The 22,414-nt window shown below is 40.5% G+C and overlaps 1 protein-coding gene across 3 annotated transcripts in view; it reads right to left on the minus strand.

The window, feature by feature from the left end:
* The window catches only part of CERS6 (ceramide synthase 6), a 359,336-nt gene that overhangs the window by 64,449 nt on the left and 272,473 nt on the right, over nt 1-22,414 (minus strand). For all 3 annotated transcript variants that reach the window (XM_070803789.1, XM_070803794.1, XM_070803792.1), the window contains exons 6-7: nt 20,834-20,926; nt 1,157-1,285 (exon numbers count right to left, since the gene is read on the minus strand). In XM_070803789.1, the coding sequence (XP_070659890.1) occupies nt 1,157-1,285; nt 20,834-20,926 (222 nt within the window). The remainder of the gene's footprint in view (nt 1-1,156; nt 1,286-20,833; nt 20,927-22,414) is intronic.

Raw genomic sequence — 22,414 nt, forward strand, 5'->3', positions numbered from 1 at the left:
AAGAATTTTTATTTTTCATTATTTTTTGCTATTTTAATAATTCTTTGTGGTAATGGTTTAGATAGTTAACTAAAGTGCAACCAATATCTCTTAGGGTATTCTTAATATGTATATGCATAGAAAACATAGTTTTCACGTAAAATATGCAATTCATATATACTTTCACTGTAAAAGTACTAGGATAAAATTAAAAGATGCTTACTCCTTGGAAGGAAAGTTATGACCAACCTAGATAGCATATTCAAAAGCAGAGACATTACTTTGCCAATAAAGGTCCGTCTAGTCAAGGCTATGGTTTTTCCAGTGGTCATGTACGGATGAGAGTTGGACTGTGAAGAAAGCTGAGTGCCGAAGAATTGATGCTTTTGAACTGTGGTGTTGGAGAAGACTCTTGAGAGTCCCATGGACTACAAGGAGATCCAGCCAGTCCATTCTAAAGGAGATCAGTCCTGGGATTTCTTTGGAGGGAATGATGCTAAAGCTGAAACTCCAGTACTTTGGCCACCTCATGCGAAAAGTTGACTCATTGGAAAAGACTCTGATGCTGGGAGGGATTGGGGGCAGGAGGAGAAGGGGACGACAGAGGATGAGATGGCTGGATGGCATCAGTGACTTGATGGATGTGAGTCTGAGTGAACTCTGGGAGTTGGTGATGGACAGGGAGGCCTGGCATGCTGTGATTCATGGGGTCGCAAAGAGTCGGACACGACTGAGCAACTGAATTGAACTGACACATGTATATAGGCAATAAAAACTATGACTGTTAATTTCATCAGGATGAACAACTACTAACTATAGTGAGTTATACATACCTTCCAGATAAATCAGTGTGAAACTTGTAACACTAAAAACAAAGCCTATTCAAACAGTAATTTTCCCATTGTAAAACATTAATTTCTTAAGTGTGGAAGGGTAAAGGCTTTCATTATTCTGTTAATAAAGAATGCTAACTTGGTGAATAGTTTTTGCACACAAATTTGTATATTAAAGTCTCACTTTCACCAATTAGACCTACAAAGAAACACTCTGCAGATTCAAAGAAGTCATATACTACCTTCTCCCAATACCATCTAGCATACCCTAGAAGAACTGAGGATCTGAGGGATTCTTTAAATTTCAGATTTTGTACTCTTATATATGCAAAGAAAACTTTTACCTCTAGAAGAGCATCGGCTGAATCGTGGAGACAGAGGATCAGGGTCCCTACTCGGGCCATGTTGTTGACATATGAAAAGGTAATCAAGAGAATAGCTACAAGGTGGTGCAGGAACATAACGGCAAAGTCCTGGGAAGCAGAAGACACAGGCATGTTCGTTAGGGTTTAGCAGCATCGCAGTTTTCCCATCTATTTATCCATTCATCTAATACTTCTGAGGAACCCAATGGGCCCAGCGCTGGGGAAGCTAAAATAAGTAATATATAGTTCCTGCTCTCTGAGCGTTCACCATATCCTGGGAGAGACACGCAGGAGACCAGTGACTCTGGACAATGTGATCAACACCGGGACTAAGGCCAGATCATAAAGGCTGTTTTGTACTAAGCCAAGGAATTTAAAGCTATGGGAAAAATTGCCATATAGAATTTGTGAATGAAAAAACTATTACCTGCCTTATCAGTAGACAAAGGATGTTGCAGCCATCAAATTACAGTGTCCTCCAGAGTGAGCACTGAGGAAACTCAGGATGGAAAGAAGATGCCCACCAGCAGTCAGACACTGCCGTGCACCCTGACAGTGCACCTTGAGGTGGCTCAGGAGAGAAAGCAGAAGATCCTGGCCCCAGATTGCTGAGGTGTTGTCAAAGGAATGAGTGATACGCATGGGATAGTCATCTTCCTATACACAGAAAAGCACTAAGTCCCTTAACTTGAGATATCTGTTTCTTTAATAATCATCTTTTGCTATTCTGACTACCGGGTCTTTGTTGTAGAAACTCCTATATATCTTGGGTCCCCTTTGTCTCTTTGGAGTAATCTCTCAGAGCGATCTGAGATGCTATGTCCGCAGCTTAAGTCCTCAGTTTTGTCAACTTACTGACAATAATTTTCAACTTGTAAATTGTACATTTTTTTTTCAGTTGACAGGTTTCAAGCTCAGAAAGGTATTATTTGGATTCATACATTAGGAAACTCTTCTAGGCAGCAGTGCAGGTCCAACTGGACCATTTCTCTGACTACTAGTGGCTAGGGTTTGGCATCCTTCTTCTGGAATAGGCCCAACCGAATGTTAAAATAAGAATCGTAATATGTTGGCATTTCTGATGGCATTTCTACTCAAACAAGCTCTGAATTTTAACCATTATCTGTCTGTAGTCATTAGAAAAAAAATATAACTGGCAAACCTAATGGGAATTTGGCCATCCTTATTTTGATCAACTTCAGGGCGGCTGCTTCCTGGCTCATGTGAAAAGATTATCTTTCTCCACTACTGATTTATCTCCTGACCACCTGGACACATTTATTGTAACATGGAATTTATATTGTTTGGAAATGCTTTTACTGACACTTTTATTTAGTCTGTATTTCTCCCAGAGTAAACTCGAAGTCTATGGGACTTCAGCGCCAAGACCAGCTCTAATGATGACCTATTTGAAACCACGGACAATTCAGAGAGAAATGAGACAAAATTAGAAGCATATTATGAAACTGAGAGAAAGAGAAAAAAAAGAAAGTGAGTGTATGCACAGATACATACACTCTTCATGAAGTAGCTATTGATGTCACACAGTTTGGGGTCTGAAAGTTCAACTTTGATGACTTAAATGGTTCTAAAACATTTAAACAATGTTTTTTGCTTATATCCTGAAAGTAATTAATGATAATCTATAAGTAATAAAACACTGCATCTATAAGGTCCTTTTGCCATATATTTCCTTGTATAGTTCCCACATTGAAAAATTCCAATCATTTTAATTTATATAACTTAAATCTATAAAGCTATGGATTCTTCTACTGTTTAAATTCCTGTGATACAGAACTCTTTAAGAATATCTTTTTATGTTTTATAAATTCAAGCTTTAAATGACAATGATGAAGTAGAGCCAAATGGGTATATTTAAAAAAACACAATGTTTAAATGGTTCTGTATACACTTTGGTGTCCAGAGGTTACTTTTCTGTATTTATGGATAACCATATTGACTTATTATTGGGCTTCCCCAATAGCTCAGTGGGTAAAGAATCTGCCTTCAATGCAGGAGACAGGAAATGTGGGTACAATCCCTGGGTCAGGAAGATCCCCTGGAGGATGAAATAGCAATCCACTCTAGCATTCTTGCCTAAAAAGTCCCATGGAGAAAGGGTCCTGGTGGGTGACAGTCCAAAGGGTTGCAAAGAGTCAGACATGACTGAGTGACTGAGCATACATATTGGTTTTTTAATTTATTCTAGTAAATAGCTCATATTTACTGGAATAAAAAATGTATTAGTTTCCTAAATAAGGTCAGATACATTAAAGAATGAAATAGAACTATCTTTCTTATTTTCAGTTAACCTAGTCTCAAAATGAGCTGTGTGGCATGATGGTAGATACCACTGTTGGCAGAATCATGTCTTGCATCAGTTCATTCTAAAGCCCAGAGCAGAACTACAGAATGAAGTTGTGCAAACTCCTGCTGCCTGTGGACCTGTGACCACGCTCCTTCCTCTAGACCCACATTTGCATCTCTAATTAGTTCTCAGCTCATGGTGAGAGAAATGAAGACCATGCTCTGAGTTTAATCAGTGACCATATACTGACTCAACTTACCAGTTTTACATATTTCCCTTGATTTCTCTGATGCTTTTGTAGTCATCTAGGGTTTTCCTAAAGCATTAGTTGAACAATACCAAAAGTGCCTTAAGCATATAATAAAAATTGCTCTGATAATGTTTCCCAGGGGAAGATGAAATCTCTTCACTCCAGGCTGTTATCAGAAATGTATTCGGTTTTATCATCTAGAGTAATCTACCAGACAATAGCTACTTCAAAACAATGGATCAATTAAAGTGGAGCTAACCTATCAACTGCTATTTTATATTGTCTCATAAATATAATTAAATAAAAACATAGAGTGTTAATTCAACAGTTCAGTGAGTTTATATTCACCCATGCTGAATACATAGATTTTAAAATCTAGCTAGTTGAGTACCTAACCAGAACAATACTTTCCACATTTCCCATTGTTTAGCCCTGAATGATTGCTCTTGATTCACTGAAAGAGAAGAGGTTTTCTCGATTTAATTTTAAAATGATTATAAATTGATTAAAACCTTATGGAGGATTAGGGCCATTTTATAATTAAGTTTCCTAATATGTATCTGATATAAATGTCAATAAATAAAACAATGCCCTTGGCAATATAGCAAGGTTGCCATAAAAACAAGAGACTTGTTTTTCAGACAAAGTTTGCTCTGTGAAGATGATTTTTGCATATAAATAACCTGGTCCTAGAAAACATTTATTACTGAGGGGCTCAGAGCTATGCTCACAGCAGAAGACCAATTTTCATTATACTGTCATATCTGTATGAATATAAAAAGCATGAATAATGGATTTTGTCTTTTACATTTGTGCTTCAGAAAGCATTATACACAATGAAATACCTTTAATAAAAGCCATGCAACCATTATTTTGTGTGTTACTCTCATCCCCTCACTGTGACATTTTTCTGAATAGCTAGTGAATCTGGTACAAATAACAGTTTTTAAACAAATTGTCAATTTAGACTTTATCAACACATTGTGGCAAACTCCCATCCTCTTGTTTATTACTGCTGAAAGTAACTGGTGTGTTAATATATCTAGACGCAGGCAAGCTGCAGGAAACTTAGCATTTAGGTTAAGAATGTTTCTTCCATTTTTGGTAGCATCAATTAGGTAGAGAGACTGTGATTTCTTGTTGGCCTTCATACTGAAGACAGAGCCCAAAGCCCTTATTTTAAACAGACTGGCCTGGCTACCTGCATCAGTGGTCCCCAACCTCCTACTGTTCTGTCATGTTGTTTCTGGGCATATTCATAGCCATTGTCAAGGGCTCCTTCTACATTCCCTGCATGATATTTACCTCAACCCCCGCCCTCATTCTAGTGGCTTCTCCTGTGGTAATTATCAGAGTTAGGAAAAAATATAGATATGGTCTTGACTCAAGTACAATTAGAATAAGACTAAAACAAAGAAACTGAAGGAAAAGCCAGAAGCTGGGAAGAAAACATTGGGTTTTTTTCCATATTACATTTCTGAATGGCATTTAGAGAACCCAGAACAGAGTCTCAGCCTATTTTGTGTAGCTTCCACTTCAGAAACTTGTAGGTGCAGATAAACTTCTAGTTACTTGGGATCCATCCCCAACTGTTATTAGTAGAACGAGAATGGGCATCCTTAACTCAGTTCTCCAGGGGAATTCTCTGCACAACAAAATATTAGCACCAAAGGGCCACAGGGACCGAAGTCTGATGTTCTATATGATGGAACTCCATTTGCAGTGGTCAGGCTGAACGAACAAGGCTTCGAAATCATACTGTTTTCAGAAAACACATAAATTCACATCGATGTACATATTCTTATGAAAGCAAAATTAACTCATTTCTTATTAAAAAAACTTCCACTACAAACAAGAAGCTTGTTTTCTAAATTCCTGTTTGCTGGCTAAAGTATTAACAATTTTATGCAGTTTCTTTTGGGAATAATCTTTGCAACAAATAAAGAAAAGCATTGGTGAAGCTTCTCAAAAAAAAGTTAAGATCAAGATATTAAGTGATGGTTAATTCAGATGTGCATGGGTGGTGAAAAATATGAAATACCACTAAAGTGCAAGACAAAGAAAAGACTCTTCTCTCTGGGATGCAAATGACCGATGCAGCTTTCCCAAATTAAACAAATACCATTAATAAAAATACTCTAACTCATGAATTGTTGTTGTTTAGTTGTTCAGTCATGTCCAATCTTTGCAACCTCATGGATTGTAGACTGCCAAGCTTCTCTTTCCACGGGATTTTCCAGGCAAGAATACTGGAGAGGGTTGCCAACTCCTTTGCCAGGGGATCTCCCTGACCCAGGGGTAGGAATCAAGCCATGTTACCCACTTAGCAGATTTTCAAACTCTCTAAGAAACAGAATGAAAGAAACATAATTTGAAGCTGATTTCATTTTACGGCCACTATAGCAATAATAGAAATATCTCATTTCTATTTTTTTTTTAAATAGTTTTCCTATTTGAGTCTTCAGGTACAAAGAAATTAATAGGGTTGTTAACAGAGTAGCATGTTCTTTTTTTCTAGAGATCAACAATAGTTTCCCCATCTCTTCTCTTGGGATCGTGGAACCTGGGAATAAAGCTCAGAATGTTGGGGAGCAATACAGTTGTGCAGAAAGTGGGCTTCAAGCCTGTAAGTTGGCATCATATAGGGGAAGAGTGGCCACCCAGGCTCCACCTTCACTCCAGAATGAACACACATGGAGTGTGTGAACTTCGGACAAAACTTACACGTGCCAAGAACAATCATAGTTAAACACTTTTCCCATTGAGTGAATATGAAGATATAATAGATACTCAAACTTTGGTTATGGATAGCTGAAGTCCTATGCATGAATATATATATATTGATATATTAACATATCTATCTGCTGCTGCTGCTGTTGCTAAGTCGCTTCAGTCGTGTCCGACTCTGTGCAACCCCATAGAAGGCAGCCCACCAGGAACCCCATCCCTGGGATTCTCCAGGCAAGAACACTGGAGTGGGCTGCCATTTCCTTCTCCAAGGCATGAAAGTGAAAAGTGAAAGTGAAGTCACTCAGTCATGTCCAACTCTTCGTGACCCCATAGACTGCAGCCCACCAGGCTCCTCCATCCATGGGATTTTCCAGGCAAGAGTACTGGAGTGGGTGCCATTGTCTTCTCTGTATATCTATCTATATTTCTCTTAAAAAGCAAAGAAACAGAATACTAACTGTCTAGGTTGTAAAGACAATGACTGAAATAAAAGAACATTCAGAGTGATTTATAAAAATCTGTTAATTCTGATTTGCCCATATTAGGCAACTTGTAAATTATACCTTTCTGTTACCAGCCCATGATGTAAGAAGTTCACATAATGTATGTAAATGTAAAGGTCAACCTTTGGGGTATCTGCAACCTCTCACAATTTACTTGGTTATTATATTTCTAGCTGGCCTTGAGTTAAATCACTGCAGATGATGACTGCAGCCATGAAATTAAAAGACCCTTACTCCTTGGAAGGAAAGTTATGACCACCTAGATAGCATATTCAAAAGCAGAGATATTACTTTGCCAACAAAGGTCCGTCTAGTCAAGTGGCCACGTATGGATGTGAGAGTTGGACTGTGAAGAAAGCTGAGCGCTGAAGAATTGATGCTTTTGAACTGTGGCGTTGGAGAAGACTCTTGAGAGTCCCTTGGACTGCAGGGAGATCCATTCTGAAGGAGATCAGCCCTGGGATTTCTTTGGAGGGAATGATGCTAAAGCTGAAACTCCAGTACTTTGGCCACCTCATGCGAAGAGTGGACTCATTGGAAGAGACTCTGATGCTGGGAGGGATTGGGGGCAGGAGGAGGAGAAGGGGACAACAGAGGATAAGATGGCTGGATGGCATCACCGACTCAATGGACATGAGTCTGAGAGAACTCCGGGAGTTGGTGATGTACAGGGAGGCCTGGTGTGCTGCGATTCATGGGGTCGCAAAGAGTCGGACATGACTGAGCAACAAAACTGAACTGAAAGAGAACTGGTTAAATGTGCCACTTAAAGAAGGGTATTTCAAATAACAAAGTTCTTCAAAAATTGTAGTTGAAATTCACTTTCATTATTATGTATAGCCTCTACTCTAGTGTAAATATTTATGGGAAAATGTGGAAATGGATGAAAAAATGTGATTTGTTTGGATAATGTTTGTTTAATTATAAAGAGGTAGAGTCCTGCAGGAATGATTCAATTAGCCCATCTCTGATATCAATCCATGAATAAAACCTTATTCACACAAAATCTAGAGACAAATTTATTTCTACACTTTTTCCCCAATAGACTAGATTTTTCACTTTTGGGACTAAATATATACAGATTTAGGTCCTTGAGGGAGATAACTGTCTCATACAAACATCATTATAAAAATAGCAAGTGCTAAGAAATTAATTGGTTAAAGATTTTAAGCTTGCTATTGTTAGTATTGAAACGTTTTTAAAAACATGTGCTGATATGATGTGAATATCTCTCTCTGCCATTCTTAAAGCTGACATCCTCACTCTTCACCAAATAGGCATATCCAAGTGACTCAACTTTAGAGCAGAGAAAGACAAACTACAGACTCCAGGCCGAATCTGTTCCTTATTTGTTTTTGTAAATAATATTTTATTAGAACACAGCAACATCCATTTGTTTAATCACTGTTTATGGCAGTGTTCTTGCTATAGTGGTAGAGTTAAATAGTTGCAATGGAGACTGTACCGCTCTCAAGTTTAAAATATTTACTAGCTGGCCCTTTAGAAAAAATTTTGATAACCTCCGCCTTAGAACCACATCAAACAGCGTAATATGTAAAACAGTCTTGTAATTTGAGATATCACAATCGCATAGGCTCATGGCTGGCTTCATCACATTTTCTTTAGATAAAGAATAAATAAGGGGTTTAATTTTCACAGCTGTTCTGAAGCAACCCATTCAGTATTACTTTCAAAATTCAGATAAATTATTAAAAAAAACAGTTTTGGCAGATATCTCCATCAAAATCCTCATGATAAATTATAACTACAACTTTAAGAGCTTTTGAAAAGCTTAAGCTTTTGTGAAAACAAGAGCTGTCCTGGATGCAACATTAGTCTCTCTACCGCAACATGTGCCATTACTTCAGAGCTTCTGGGAACACACTTAAATGAAATAAAGAACTGCTGTATCAGCAGTGTTTACCCAATCTTTCTCCTGTGTAACAAAGACAGCACCATTTTAAGATCAAGAACTCATAATCTCATGTACTTTGAATTATTTAGTTAATATTTAATCTTTAATTGATTTTATTACTGAGGAAAAAGATGCAATAAAATTTTATTTGCACAACAGAAAGCAACAAGATAGGGCCACTGCTTCCCTCCCACTATGCCTGGCCAGAGCCTGGAACTTCATCTGAAACTCCCTGAGTCCTCCCTGCTTTCTACCTCTCTTCCCCTCCAAAGTATGCTCTCCAGATGCACTCTGCTTTCAAGTGACGTAGGTATTTTTCTTAATCATACACACATATCTTTTTTCTCATTGAATTTTGGGTATTGAGATGTTCTCCATCACTACAAGTATTGCCAAATTACAGGCGCCAGTAGTTAGAAGCCAAAATATCCATCTTCTGGGTGCAGTTGAAATTATTCTTGGTCCAGCCGCACTAATTTGTACAGCTTTTCATGCTAGAAGGGTCACTTCTGGGACATTTAAAATACACCCAACGTAACAGTCTTAAGTGATGTGCAAGTTAACAGATTTTGCTCTCCTTTTTATCTGGCGTGAGGGTGGGGTGTGGGAAATAACACAGTGGACCAAGGCGAGGGCCAGCACTGGACATCAAATAAACTCATTCAGGTTGGAAACATCCAGAACGGTCAGTAGGGGGCAGATTGGACTCAACTAAAATCAGCCATCCCAGAACTCAAAAGCCATCATCCTCACATTTTCTGTAAAGCCTGTGCCATGTGTTAGGTTGTGTCTGACTCTGCGACCCCATTGACTGTAGCCCCCCAGGCTCCTCCGTCCCTGGGAGTCTCCAGGCAAGACTACTGGAGTGGGTTGCCATCTCCTCCTTCAAACCCTGGAGGTTCTAAATGACAAATCAGGTCTCAATTTGGTGCTTCGAATGGAAGAAGAAAAAGTCTCCTCTAGGTCAGCCAAGCTGGGATGATGCTGTAAGTTGTCAGGAGGGGTTCAGGGAAACTCTTCTTATTATCATCAGCCTTACTGTCTCTCTTCTAATTCCTCTTCCTTCCACTGCCTGAACTCCCCACCTGCCTTCACCAACAGGCAGGACTCTACCTGCAAAACTCACCTGTCACCTTCCCTGCCCCCATCAGTAGTCTGGCCCTTCAGGGATTTTTCCCGGCTGGAAGGCTTTGTATTTTCTCTTCTTTTCTCCAAGCCCCACTCCCATTTGAGTATCTGGTGAACTTCTATCCACCCTGAGACTTGCCTAGTAATTCTCAGGTTTCAGAAGGTTAGGACATGGTGATTTATTCCCAACAATGCCATAAGGCAAGTACTGTTTGAATGCCATTTTATAAAGAAACTGAGCCACGGAGAAGCCGTGAGATTTCTCCAGAGTCATATGGTAAGGACAGGCTGGAGGCACACCAGCATCTAGTTCTGTGTGACTGGAGAGGTCAGGCTCCCATCACAGTGGACTGCTTCTCAGAAACAGGAGATCAAGGAAAGACGAAAAAAAGGAAGGTGGCAGAGGGGGAGGACCCTTCTGAAAACACAGGTAAGTGGGAGCCTATTACACAGAGCAAGGTCACTTCTAGGGGACAGGAAGAGAAGGGGATCAAGAGCAAAGGGGAGGATTAGCCATGAGTGGAAGAGGTGCCTTTTCTTGGGAGGCCAAAGGAGAGGATATGTCATGGGTCTGTTTATATTTAAGGGGATAGAAATGGAGGGAATTCACTGAGTCAGGGAGATTCTTAGATAGATAGATAACAGATAGATAGTAAGCCAAAGTAGACGCTTTCCCAAGACTCCTAGGATGACTTATGGGAAACTCTCCAGGGGAAGCAGAATGAAATCTCCTAATGAAAGTGAAAGTGAAACTCACTCAGTTGTGTCTGACTCTTTGCGGCCCCTTGGACTATTCAGTCCATGGAATTGTCCAGGCCAGAATACTGGAGTGGGTAGCCTTTCCCTTCTCCAGGGGATCTTCCCAACCCAGGGATTGAACCCAGGTCTCTCACACTGCAGGTGAATTCTTTACCAGCTGAGCCACAAGGGAAGTCCAAGAATACTGGAGTGGGGAGACTATCCCTTCTCCAAGGCATCTTGCTGACCCATGAATCGAAACGGAGTCTCCTGCATTGCAGGTGCATTCTTTACCAACTGAGCTATCAGGGAAGCCCCCCAAAAGGGGACACTGCGGCTGCATGGGCCAGGAAAAGAAATCGGACCTCCTGAGTGGCAGGCAAGACTTCTACCACTGAACCACCCATGCACCAATGAAGTGATGCTTTCCAAATGTCAGTGGCATCTCTCAAGGGGGGGTTGGATCCCTGAGGGCCTGGACTTAAGGACCCCGAGCCCTGGAGCAACAGCACTGTGTTGGTCCTGGGTGTAGGTCTCTCTGTAATGTGGCAATGCTGTGGCCCTTTCCTGCTGTCACTTCTCATCCTTGGACAGCAGTCGATGCCACCACGATGCCCCAGGGCTGTCACCGGGCTGGTCATCTAACTGTGAGATTTAAAGATGCTTAAGAGCCTCTCCTCTGGCAAGGTGCTTGGGAGTTTGATTGCTGGAACAAGCTACTAATTTTGAATAAAATTTCATAAAATTGCCCCATAAGACATCCCCTCCTCCCGCCCACCCCAGACAAGACTATTCTATTGTTCTCCCACCAGCCTGCACACAGCCCTGGGTTGAAATGCTTTGATCACCAGTGGTGGCTTACTAAAATGAGCTGCCTCTTCTTCCCTTCTTTGATTCTGAAGTCACTGCAGTGAGAAAGAAACAGAAAGAGCCCTCAGAGTCAGCAGTACCTGCCTTGGAAGAAACCTAAGCTTGGAGGGCAGGATCTTGCTACTCCAGTCATAACTGAACACACAAAAGCACAACTTGGAGCCTCTGTGAAAGAGTGGTTAAGTGGTCTGCCTGCCAGTGTCTATAAGGAGCAGCACTGAGGTCACCCAGGGAGAATTCTACATCATCCTCCACCCTCTCAGGACAATCAGGTGTCATCTGGTGTGATTTCAGCCTTTCCAGCAAAGAGAGGAGATGCTGATACAATCTGAGGCATGATCCGAAAGTCATATCCTTGTTGTTCGTTGTTCAGTCACTCAGTCATGTCAGAATCTTTGCGACCCCATGGACTGCAGCACGCCAGGCTTCCCTGTCCTTCACCACCTCCTGGAGCTTGCTCAAACTCATGTCCATTAAGTCGGTGATGCCATCCAACCGTCTCATCCTCTGTTGCCCCCTTCTCCTCCTGCCTTCCATCTTTCCCAGCATCAGGGTCTTTTCCAATAAGTCAGCTGTTTGCATCAAGGTGGCCAATGTATTAGAGCTTCAGCTTCAGCATCAGTCCTTCCGATGAATATTCAGGACTGATTTCCTTTAGGATGGACTGGTTTGATCTCCCTGCAGTCCAAGGGACTCTGAAGAGTCTTCTCCAACACCACAGTTCGAAAGCATCAATTCTTCGGCACTCAATCTTCTTTATGGTCCAACTCTCACATCTGTACATGACTATTGGAAAAACCATTGCTATGACTATACAGATCTTTGTTGGCAAAGTAATGTCTCTGCTTTTTAATACGCTGTCATATCCTTAGGAAAGACTTAAAAATAATCTAGGGACACTCCTGGTGGTCCGGTGGTTAACTGGTTAAGACTCTGTGCTCCCAATGCAGGGGGCACTGGTTCCATTTCTGGTCTGGGAAGTAAGATCCCGCATGCTCCACAGCACAGCCAAAATAAATAAATAAAATAAAGAGATGTTTTCTTAAAAAGAATAAAAATAATCTAGATGAGCAATTCTTAAATGTTTTGGTGTCAGGAGCATATTCTTGAAAATTATTGAGGACACCAAAAATTGTTTATGTGGGTCATATCTATCAGTATTTACCACACTGGACATGAAGACTGGGAAAAATTTAAAAACATGTAAAACATGCTTATTAATTTATTTTAAATAAAATCCACTATGTTAATTAAGATAAATATATTTATAAAAAATAACCACATTTTCCGAAATTTTTTAAATATAATGAACAGAGTGGAATTGTTTTCAGTTCAGTTCAGTTCAGTTCAGTCGCTCAGTTGTGTCCGACTCTTTGCGACTCCATGAATCGCCAGGGGTTCTTTGAGACCCCAGCACGCCAGGCCTCCCTGTCCATGACCATCTCCTGGAGTTCACTCAAACTCACGTCCATCGAGTCGGTGATGCCATCCAGCCATCTCACCCTCTGTCGTCCCCTCTTCCTCCTGCCTCCAATCCCTCCCAGCATCAGAGTCTTTTCCAATGAGTCAGCTCTTCGCATGAGGTGGCCAAAGTACTGGAGTTTCAGCTTGAGCATCATTCCTTCCAAAGAAATCCCAGGGCTGATCTCCTTCAGAATGGACTGGTTGGATCTCCTTGGTTTTACATGATTGCAAATCTCTTTGATGCCTATCTCATGCTGGATTTCATCATGGCATATATATTCAATCTGTTGCCCAGTTATTTTGGTTAAAGTATGTAAAGAAAATCTGGTATCACACAGTTGGAAATGGGAGAAGTATCTTAATAGTCTTTTTCAGATAGTTATGGATATTCTTCCTTGATATTCCAAACCTTGACAAGAGGGACATTCTTAAAGGTTAGTTGCAATATGGAATTTAAAATTATATCAATAAAAATTTCATGTTCTGTTACATAAAATCTTTTGGTCTGTCTTGACCTTTGAATGGATCTTTCACTCACGCATATTTTCAGAGCATCATGCATCATTTGTAAAACATTGGCTCATGGAGTTAAAGAAACATATTTTTGCACACTGTGTTAAAAATCACATTTATTGTCATCACTACCAATCTCCTGAGAAAAGTCTTTAAGTATTGAGATGCAATAGAGCTTTTGCTGGTGGACACAAGTCTTCTAAAAAATCTAATTTCTTGAAAGTTTGAGTTTTATCATTGACAACAAATAATGTCAATGGTTTTACTTGAAACACCTCAATAAGTTCACTCTGTGCATTTTCAGTAATGTGTTTACCAAATGCACACAATGGAATAACTATAGTTTGTCATTCTTTCAAGTAAAAATTAGATTTTTGGGGGAAAAAGCAACCAGCACAGCCCTCAGTGGAAAACACTAACCACGTGTGACTTTTCTTGAGACACACTGGATGTTGTTCTGCAGCAGAAGCTCTTCCTGGCTCCTTCCCATTTCATCAGACAAAATAAAAAAAATTAAATGTACACTCAAGAATTAGAGATTTAATAAATTAACACTTTTTACTAATTCAACAAGAGCATTCTCAAGTAAAACTGACACTTTTCCTTCCTGCAAGCACGTGGCAGAGAAGAATACAAAAGCTACTACTCACACTGTTTGGTACCACTGCTAGCAACTTTGCCATTACTTTTGCACGATCAGTGTAAAGTTCAATGCAGTGAGAAAGGTAAGTGACATCCCAGCATTATTATGATTTCACTTTTGATGTTGTAGCTCTTCTGAAAGGGTCTCAGGAATCTCTAGGTGTCTGAAGACCACACTTTGAGAACTGCTATCTTTACAAATGATTTCCAAATACTGTTCTAGGAGGTGATAATCAGCCAGATTATTAATAGTAGCTGTGCCAGTTAGGATAAGCTAGATTATGTGGCAATAATGAAACCCTTAAAATCTCAGTGGTTTATAACAAAAGTCTATGTCTTATTCTATTGTATGTTACCAACTAGCTGGGCAGGGGGCACTCTGTTTATTGCCATCACTTAGGGACCCAGATGGAGCAGCCTCTATCTCAAACTTAGGGACCCAGATGGAGCAGCCTCTATCTCAAAGGTTATCAATTACTATGAAAGTGAAAGTGGTTAGTCTCTCAGTTGTGTCTGACTTTGCAACTCCACGGACTGTAGCTCCCCAGGCTCTTCTGTCCATGGGACTTTCCAGGCAAGAATACTTGGAGTACTTGGAGTGGGTAGCCATTCCCTTCTCCAAGGGATCTTCCTGACCTAGGGTTCGAACCTGGGTCTCCGGTACTGCAGGCAGATTCTTTACCATCTGAGCTACCAGGAAGCCCCATCATGCTAGAGGGAAAAGAGACTCTAGTGGGTCTCACTCTAGCAATTCCATTACATCATTGACTAAGTCAGTTCTGCTCATAGCCTACCAGCCATCTGGTCATATCCAACCACAAGAAGGGGCATGGCTGAGTGTACCGTGGCTGAGTGCACCATCCTCAAGTATGTGCTTGAGAGTAGAGAGTTGGCAATATTTGGTGAGTCACATTGACGATTACAGTAATAGCCAACATTTATGGAGCCTTTTTTATGTGCCATGTACTGTTTCAACAGCTTGTGTCACTTATCTATGCTCCTAACACTCCCATGAGGTAGGTTATATGAACTCTATTCTTTAGATCAGGACACAAAGGCACAGAGAGGTAAGCTACATTGCTCAAGGTCACACCAAATTAGGAGAGGTGCTGGGGAGGTAGAAGGACTCCAAAGCCCATGCCTTCAACCTCTAAGAAGACACATAACCCATAATTTTCCCCAGTCTTAAGCAAAATGAGAGAGATAAAAACTTTTCATAATTATAAATAGAAAGGATTGTCCTTTTTTTTTTTTTCCACAAGGTATCTTTTCTCTTTTAAAATGTTAAGATGTCCTTTCTTTTATGAAGTAATTTCCTTACCAGGAAAAGTAAAAGGTTGGCAACTTTAAGTTAACTCCTTTTCCTAATGATTTCTGCTCATTTTAACTGATCAAAAGTAGAAAAATTTGTGACCACTAGTTCAGGAGGTTTTTTGATTTGTTTTGGGTCCTAGCACTATGCTTTGATTCAACCAAATTTTAGTCATTATGTGCTGGGTACTGCTCTGAGTTCTGTCAAGCATTGTATAAGATATATGGTTTCATGGACATTGTTTTATTTAATTCTATGCCATACTGCTTCCTTAATAAAAGATTAAAACATGCTTTTTTTTTAAATCCTAAAGCTAACTGAAACAGGAAAGACCTGGAGCATGGCAGGCCCCCACAAGGCATCTAAAGTACTCAAAGCAATAGATACCAGTAATTTCCCACAAAAGTTACCAAACAGCAAACACAAGCTTCTCAGTAAGTTTCTCACTAAACTTCATCATCATCACCTCTCTCTGTCAGGGATCTTTCATGAGATGTACTTTTTCTCTCAGGTTAAAGACCAAAAGAGCAATAAGTTGATTTCACCAGCTGGGTCCTGGAACTCAGCCATGGGTGATTTTTTGCAAAGCACTCTAAACACAAGCAAGGTTCATTGGCCGAGGGCCCAGGCCGTCAACCCAAACAGCAGCCTAGTTAACAGCGACACAAGGCTTGCACACCAGCAAGCTGTTCTGAGCTCCAACGTGGTCATATTTATCAACTTCCGTTAGAAAATTTAGATGCACAGGAGAAATACTTATTGTGAACAGGTGCTGGAAAACAGAATCTTAATAAAAATTAAGCCTTGGGAAATAAAAGGTGATTCAAACAATATTGAATACCAAGAATATACCTGTTGTTTTTTTTAATAAGGTACCTTAATGATTTTTTTTTTTAACAAAAGAAGAAAAGCAAAAAGGAAGGGAAGGAGAGCAGAATGGGCAGAAGAAGAAAGAAGGAAGGAAAAAATCCTCAAAAAGATACACATATCTTGGTATCATACAATAGAATACTTAAATTATGAGTCCATTATACCAAATGACTGCCTCTTGACTAGCACCTTTTCTCTGGGAATATTAATAGCATGTATGTCATCACTGACCAAATAAGTACCAACCCTGGAGATGACCAAGAGAGGCAAGGTGTTCTGTCACCATAGAGACGAAAGTTCTCCAATCATTTTTAAACTCCAGATTCTGCTTGGCAACAGAGCAATTAAAAAAAAAAAAAAAAAGATGGCAATACTAGGACATTTCTAGAGGGGGAGAGTTTGTGAATATAAAAGCCATTTTTAGAAAGACTTGTGAACCAATTAAGTCCCAAAGAGTTATTTCTGAACCTCACATTTTAAGGTATTGATTCTAACAGCTGGGGGCATGCATTTAGATCAAACATTTATAAATTCTGGTCCCTATTTGAAAACGGTTGTTCAAGTTCATTGTTATTTGATAGGGCAAGTAAAGAAATATTTTTATAACCTTTCTATTTAACCACTATATGTACAGACCTCAGAAATTGATTATCATGGGTGTCAATGGGTGTCTTCAAACAGCTCTATTCTATAATTAGGAGGAGGGTTGTTTTTAGAGGGTGAGGGCTTAGTTAACAGTTGCAATATAGAAGGTGGGGATGTATTTGGCAACAGAATATACCAGAAGTCCTTGCTGATGGCTGGAATGGCAGGTCTTTCAGGTGGGAGGGAAGTGAGGTGGGAACCCCCAAGGATCTGCACTGGCTGTAGCCACGGTTTGAAGGAAAAAGGGAAGGATTAATGAGCAACTCACTAATGAGAGATAGCCACGCACAGAAGGCCTTCCTTATTAAAATCTGTGCAGAGTAACAAGCACATATGGTAGTAGCCAAATTCCCATTTTGTACAAGAAACAAGACTAAGCCAGCTGCACCAGGAATGTTCAAAGGTACTCTGACCAAGGGGAGAAGGAAGAGGAGCCAGATGGCCACAGTAAGCTACAGCATTGACCAGAAAATGTATATATTATTAATTTAGCAACATTGACAACACGTACAGGCCTGAATAAATTCCATTTTCATGGACCTCACTATAAAATGCCCCTTTTTGTAGGCTTTCTCTGCACTGATGCAAGATAAGTGAAAAGCATACAAAATGATACACTTTAGCCCCTCAAATGAATCCACTTATAATTACTATTAAGAAAATGGTAATTTATCATAAGATAATGAAGCCTCTGTGAGTCCTCTTGGCTCAGTGAAAAGATATGGTGCATGCATGCTGAGGAAGCTCAAGCAAGAGGAAGTGGTTTGGTGACTTGATGCAGCAACGTCTCCCAAGGACTAGGCTCCTGGGGGCCAACTAACAGTCAGTTTTGCTTCCATTCATCTCTGACCCAAGATGGCATTCCTAATTGTCATGAAGCAAAAGAGGAACAAATAAAATGGCAAAGAATGGCAGAAGGCATATTGCCTCTAATGTCAGGAGCATGGAGGGGCAAGTCAACACGAGATGTGTAGACACATCCAATGGCCCATCTGTGAGGAATCACGGGACTGTGCCTGGTAAACTTGGGCTCTAATTTATCCCCACACTGTACAGCCTTGAAAATTCACTGTACATCAATTTTCTCAATTAGAAGATGGGAAGAACAGTCAAAACTCCTTCTTTGTTATACAAGTGTTTTCTGTGACTACCTGGAAACATTCTCCTCAAAAGAAAATACAATCTGCATTCTTCAGCCTTAAGCAGGACATTTCGACACATGCTACAACATGGATGAACCTGAGGCCATTATGCTAAGTGAAATATGTCAGTCACAGAAGGACACGTGTGGTGTGACTCCACTTAAATGAGGTAAGGAGTCATCAAATTCATGGAGACAGAAAGCAGAATGGTAGTTTTCAGTGATGGGCTTGGAGGTGGCAGGAATGGGGGTTTGTTGACTAATGGGCAGGGAATGTCAGTTTCACAATATGAAAGGGGTTCTGGAAACGGGCTGCACGACAGTGTGAATGCGCATGACACGACTGAACTATACACTTGAAAATAGTTAAGATGGTGAATTTTGTGTTTTGATTTTTCCAAAAATGAATGATTTCAAAAATAAATAAGTAATATGCACAACAGGCCTGGCACGGTGGAGAGCATCACTCTCCAACTATGGACTACAGGATTGAAGAAGACTCCTTGTGTAAGAGAGACAAGATCTAACTGACTTATCATCACTGAAAGATCTTTACACATTTTCAGAGACGGACCCAAAGCATTTGGTGCAATGAGTAAGGGAACCACCAATTATAAGCCTTAGCCCTTACAGGAACCATCCACCTCTGAGAATCAGATGACACATTCCGCATTAAGGCCGTGCTGTCAGGAAAGACAGCCATTTGCCAGTCAAGTAAGCCACTGCCGTAGGAGACTGGAAGGAGTAGACCTGGGGGAGGTGATGCTGCTGCTGCTGCTGCTGCTGCTAAGGCGCTGCAGTCGTGTCCGACCCTGTGCGACCCCATAGATGGCAGCCCACCAGGCTCCCCCGTCCCTGGGATTCTCCAGGCAAGAGATGCAGGTACTAGGTAAATGCTTTTCAGCTGCCACTTGGACATTTTGCAATTTGGCAGATTACCGATCTAACCAAGAAATGGTTTGTTACAGTATAGCAATCCATCACAATGCACAGTACTATTTGCAAAGAAGCTTAGAAGATATCCATTAGCAGTCAGAAAACATTCTGATGAGTCCATTTACTCATTCACCCTAAACTTACTGAGCCCCACCCCAGGCAGGTGCACTGACAGTCACGAGAGGTATAAAGATGAACTTGGCCTGCTCTTTGCCTGCCAAGTCTGGTGAAGGGAGATAGACTCCAGCCACAGGCAAAGTCTTGTAAAAAACAAAGATGTCATGGAAAAAACATGTTTGAACAGTGGAGAGACGATATTTGTAACTAAGACATATGTGTGTGTCAGGGGGAGGAGAGACGGAGTGGTGGGTTGGAATCATGGTGACAAGCCTGAAGATCTCCCCAGGTGGTCTGGCTTTGTTTTGAAGATTTGAGAAGCATAACTCTTAGATGGCAGGTAGACAAGAATAACTACTTAGAAAGGAGGGCCATTTAAGAGGCTGCTGTAATAGACTAAGCCAAAATAGGACTCAAACTAAATGTGTTAGTGACACCAAGAAGTAGGTACAAGGAGTGGCAAAGAGGAGAGCAAAGGAAGGCTTCTAGCTTACATGACTGTTGGTGACAAATATTACTGGAGGAAGAATAAGACTAGGGGAAGACAATGTCTTCAGCTGGGTACACTTTGTATGTATGGCTCAGACTTCTCATTCATAAAAGGAAAACAAATAATAAATGATCAGATGGGATCTTAGCACTGTGGTGAGGATTAAATGATAAAATAACAAGAAGAACATCATACTTTCATTTATGATTAGTTTTGTGTAAGTGTGGGACCCAGAGAAGATTTGGGACAGGAGACAGTTGGGAGTTACTGCTACAGATATAATTGTTAATAGTGCCAAAGGGTGTAAGCTGGATCACCCAGGGAGATGACATCCTGTAATCTAGGATCAGACCCTAGTGCATGCAAATATGCAGAGCAAGGAGGGTGGGGGCTGGAGTGGAGGCCAGCAGAGACGGCTTTGAAGAAATGATCCAAATACGAGTATCTGGAAAAAATAGCTTCACGGGAAAAAACAACAACAACAAACAATCCAACAGTGAACAGCCAAAAGCACCAATTCGGCCCAGAAGCTGATAAGATAAGAACTAGAATGAGAGGGTTTAACACTGAAGAGGTCAAGAGTACCATGAGCAGAAGCTACTCCAGTGGAGGGTAGGGTGAAAGCCAGTTACAGCTCACTTAGGAATGTTGTATTTTCCTGACATATTTTGACATTACATAACTCTTTAATTGGGGAAATCTTCATTCTTTAGGGCTGGAACACTGAGCTTTCACTCTCTCCCAGGAGTCACAGATACAATTTTTCCTCTTCATTTCATTTGGACAACAGAGGGAATTGGGACTCAGACTGAGAGGAAATTAATGCCGTTAAGAATCATTGCTATATTTTATCACTGAGAAAAGAACCCTAGGTTTGGGGTTGGGGGAGAGTGAAGAGATAATGGGATTAAAATATAGAACAGCACAAACAAAAGTAGAGAATCTTCTATAATAATGCCGAAAGTCATACTAATTCAGTACTGATGGGAGAACAGAAGTGGGTGCTTCTGAGACTCTACACCCATCTGCCAAGGGTCACGAAAAACGCCCGTCTGCAAGTCCTTTACAACATACCCACTCTTACCTTTCTTTTGATATCAGTGAACTGGGAAAACATTAAAGACCAATAAAACGACAGCTCCAGGATATAATAGTAGTGAAGGTCAGGTGTGAGTGGCTGAGGATCAAAGAGAAAAAGGCATGATTAATAATTAATAGGAAACCAAATCTGTTTCAAACATCTCAAGCTCAGTACTGGAAAGTGACATGGTCTTACACCTCCACAAATTCCAGCCCCATTCTCTCTGTCGATAAGAGAGCTTTGAAGCATTCCTCTAATCCACAGCTTGATGGAATTAGTTTTGTTTCATCTCCAACCAGAAAAGTGACAACTGGTATGAACATTTGGCTGCTGCTGCTGCTAAGTCACTTCAGTCGTGTCCGAACATTTGGCAGTGGTACCCAATTTGCGATTCATTTCAACAATCACATTTATGGTTCTCTGACATGCATCTCTACAAGATTCCTTTAGGCAACTTGCAAAAAAATTCTAACACATACACAGAAAGAATAAATCTGGACAACTCCCATGAGATTCTTTGAGATTCCTGTACTCAATTCCTTGAGTACAGGGACCAGGGGAGGCGAAAGAAGCTGGAGTACTCTATGAGTCATGGAGGCACAGTTTCAGATTCTGTCTTAATTGGAGCTTTTTTGTTTTGAGAAAATGTTCTGTACATTGTAAAGATTTTTAAAAAGATAATTCAAAAATATTTATTACAAGATCAGGGGACAAGGAAACTGCTAAGAGATACAGGTTAGGCACCTACCAGGGAATCTGAGATCAAGCCCCAGTTCCACAGTTTAAGAAGTTATAAAACTTGGGCCTTGGTTTACTTATTGGAAAATGGAGGTAACATCTGCTTTACCTGCCTCAGAGGTCCAGGAATGAGGAGAGGCTCAGAGAGGCAGGGGAAGTCAATGCTATTTATTTTGCACATAAATCCATAAAGACAAAACAGAGTTTTAAAAACACATTTTTGATGAGTTGTTTTTAATTGTTTCACTGAGTTATAATGAAATAACTTGATTTCCCCAATGAATGAAAGACCTTTGAAACTCATTACACGAACACATCCACACCACTGCATACAAGCAGCAGTATACATGGTAAATACAATTGAAACTGAAATGCTCTGTAAACCAATAACAGCATAATGACTAAGTCGTATGAGAAGCACTCACGTAACCACCAACTCTAAGCATGGACACCAAGAAAAACAGTTGTTCCCCTCATTTATCTTTGTCAACAAAACACACGAGGAACAGGATCCTTTCCATGCAGTATGCCATTACAGGGTACAGAACCGTAAACGACAACATTCTGAGTATAATATGTAAGTTCATAAAACAGCAGTTGCGACTGAGAATTACAACTGTGTGCAGCAAGCGATTGCTTTCGATGTTACTTGAGTCTCGACCAGATGGCCTTGGAATGTTCAGCTCTCTCGGACCATGTCATGTTGTTGATTTTCAGTCTTTCTTAATTTGAATAAACCATGTGAAAGAGATGGAAATGCAAACTGGAATCCCCATTTCAATGTGTTCCTAGCCTTGACCCTGTCCTAAGGAATAGCCAACGCCAGTCCTTATCCCCTGTTGCAAC

Source organism: Bos indicus, chromosome 2, assembly GCF_029378745.1.
Source record: "Bos indicus isolate NIAB-ARS_2022 breed Sahiwal x Tharparkar chromosome 2, NIAB-ARS_B.indTharparkar_mat_pri_1.0, whole genome shotgun sequence".
Lineage (NCBI taxonomy): Eukaryota > Metazoa > Chordata > Mammalia > Artiodactyla > Bovidae > Bos > Bos indicus.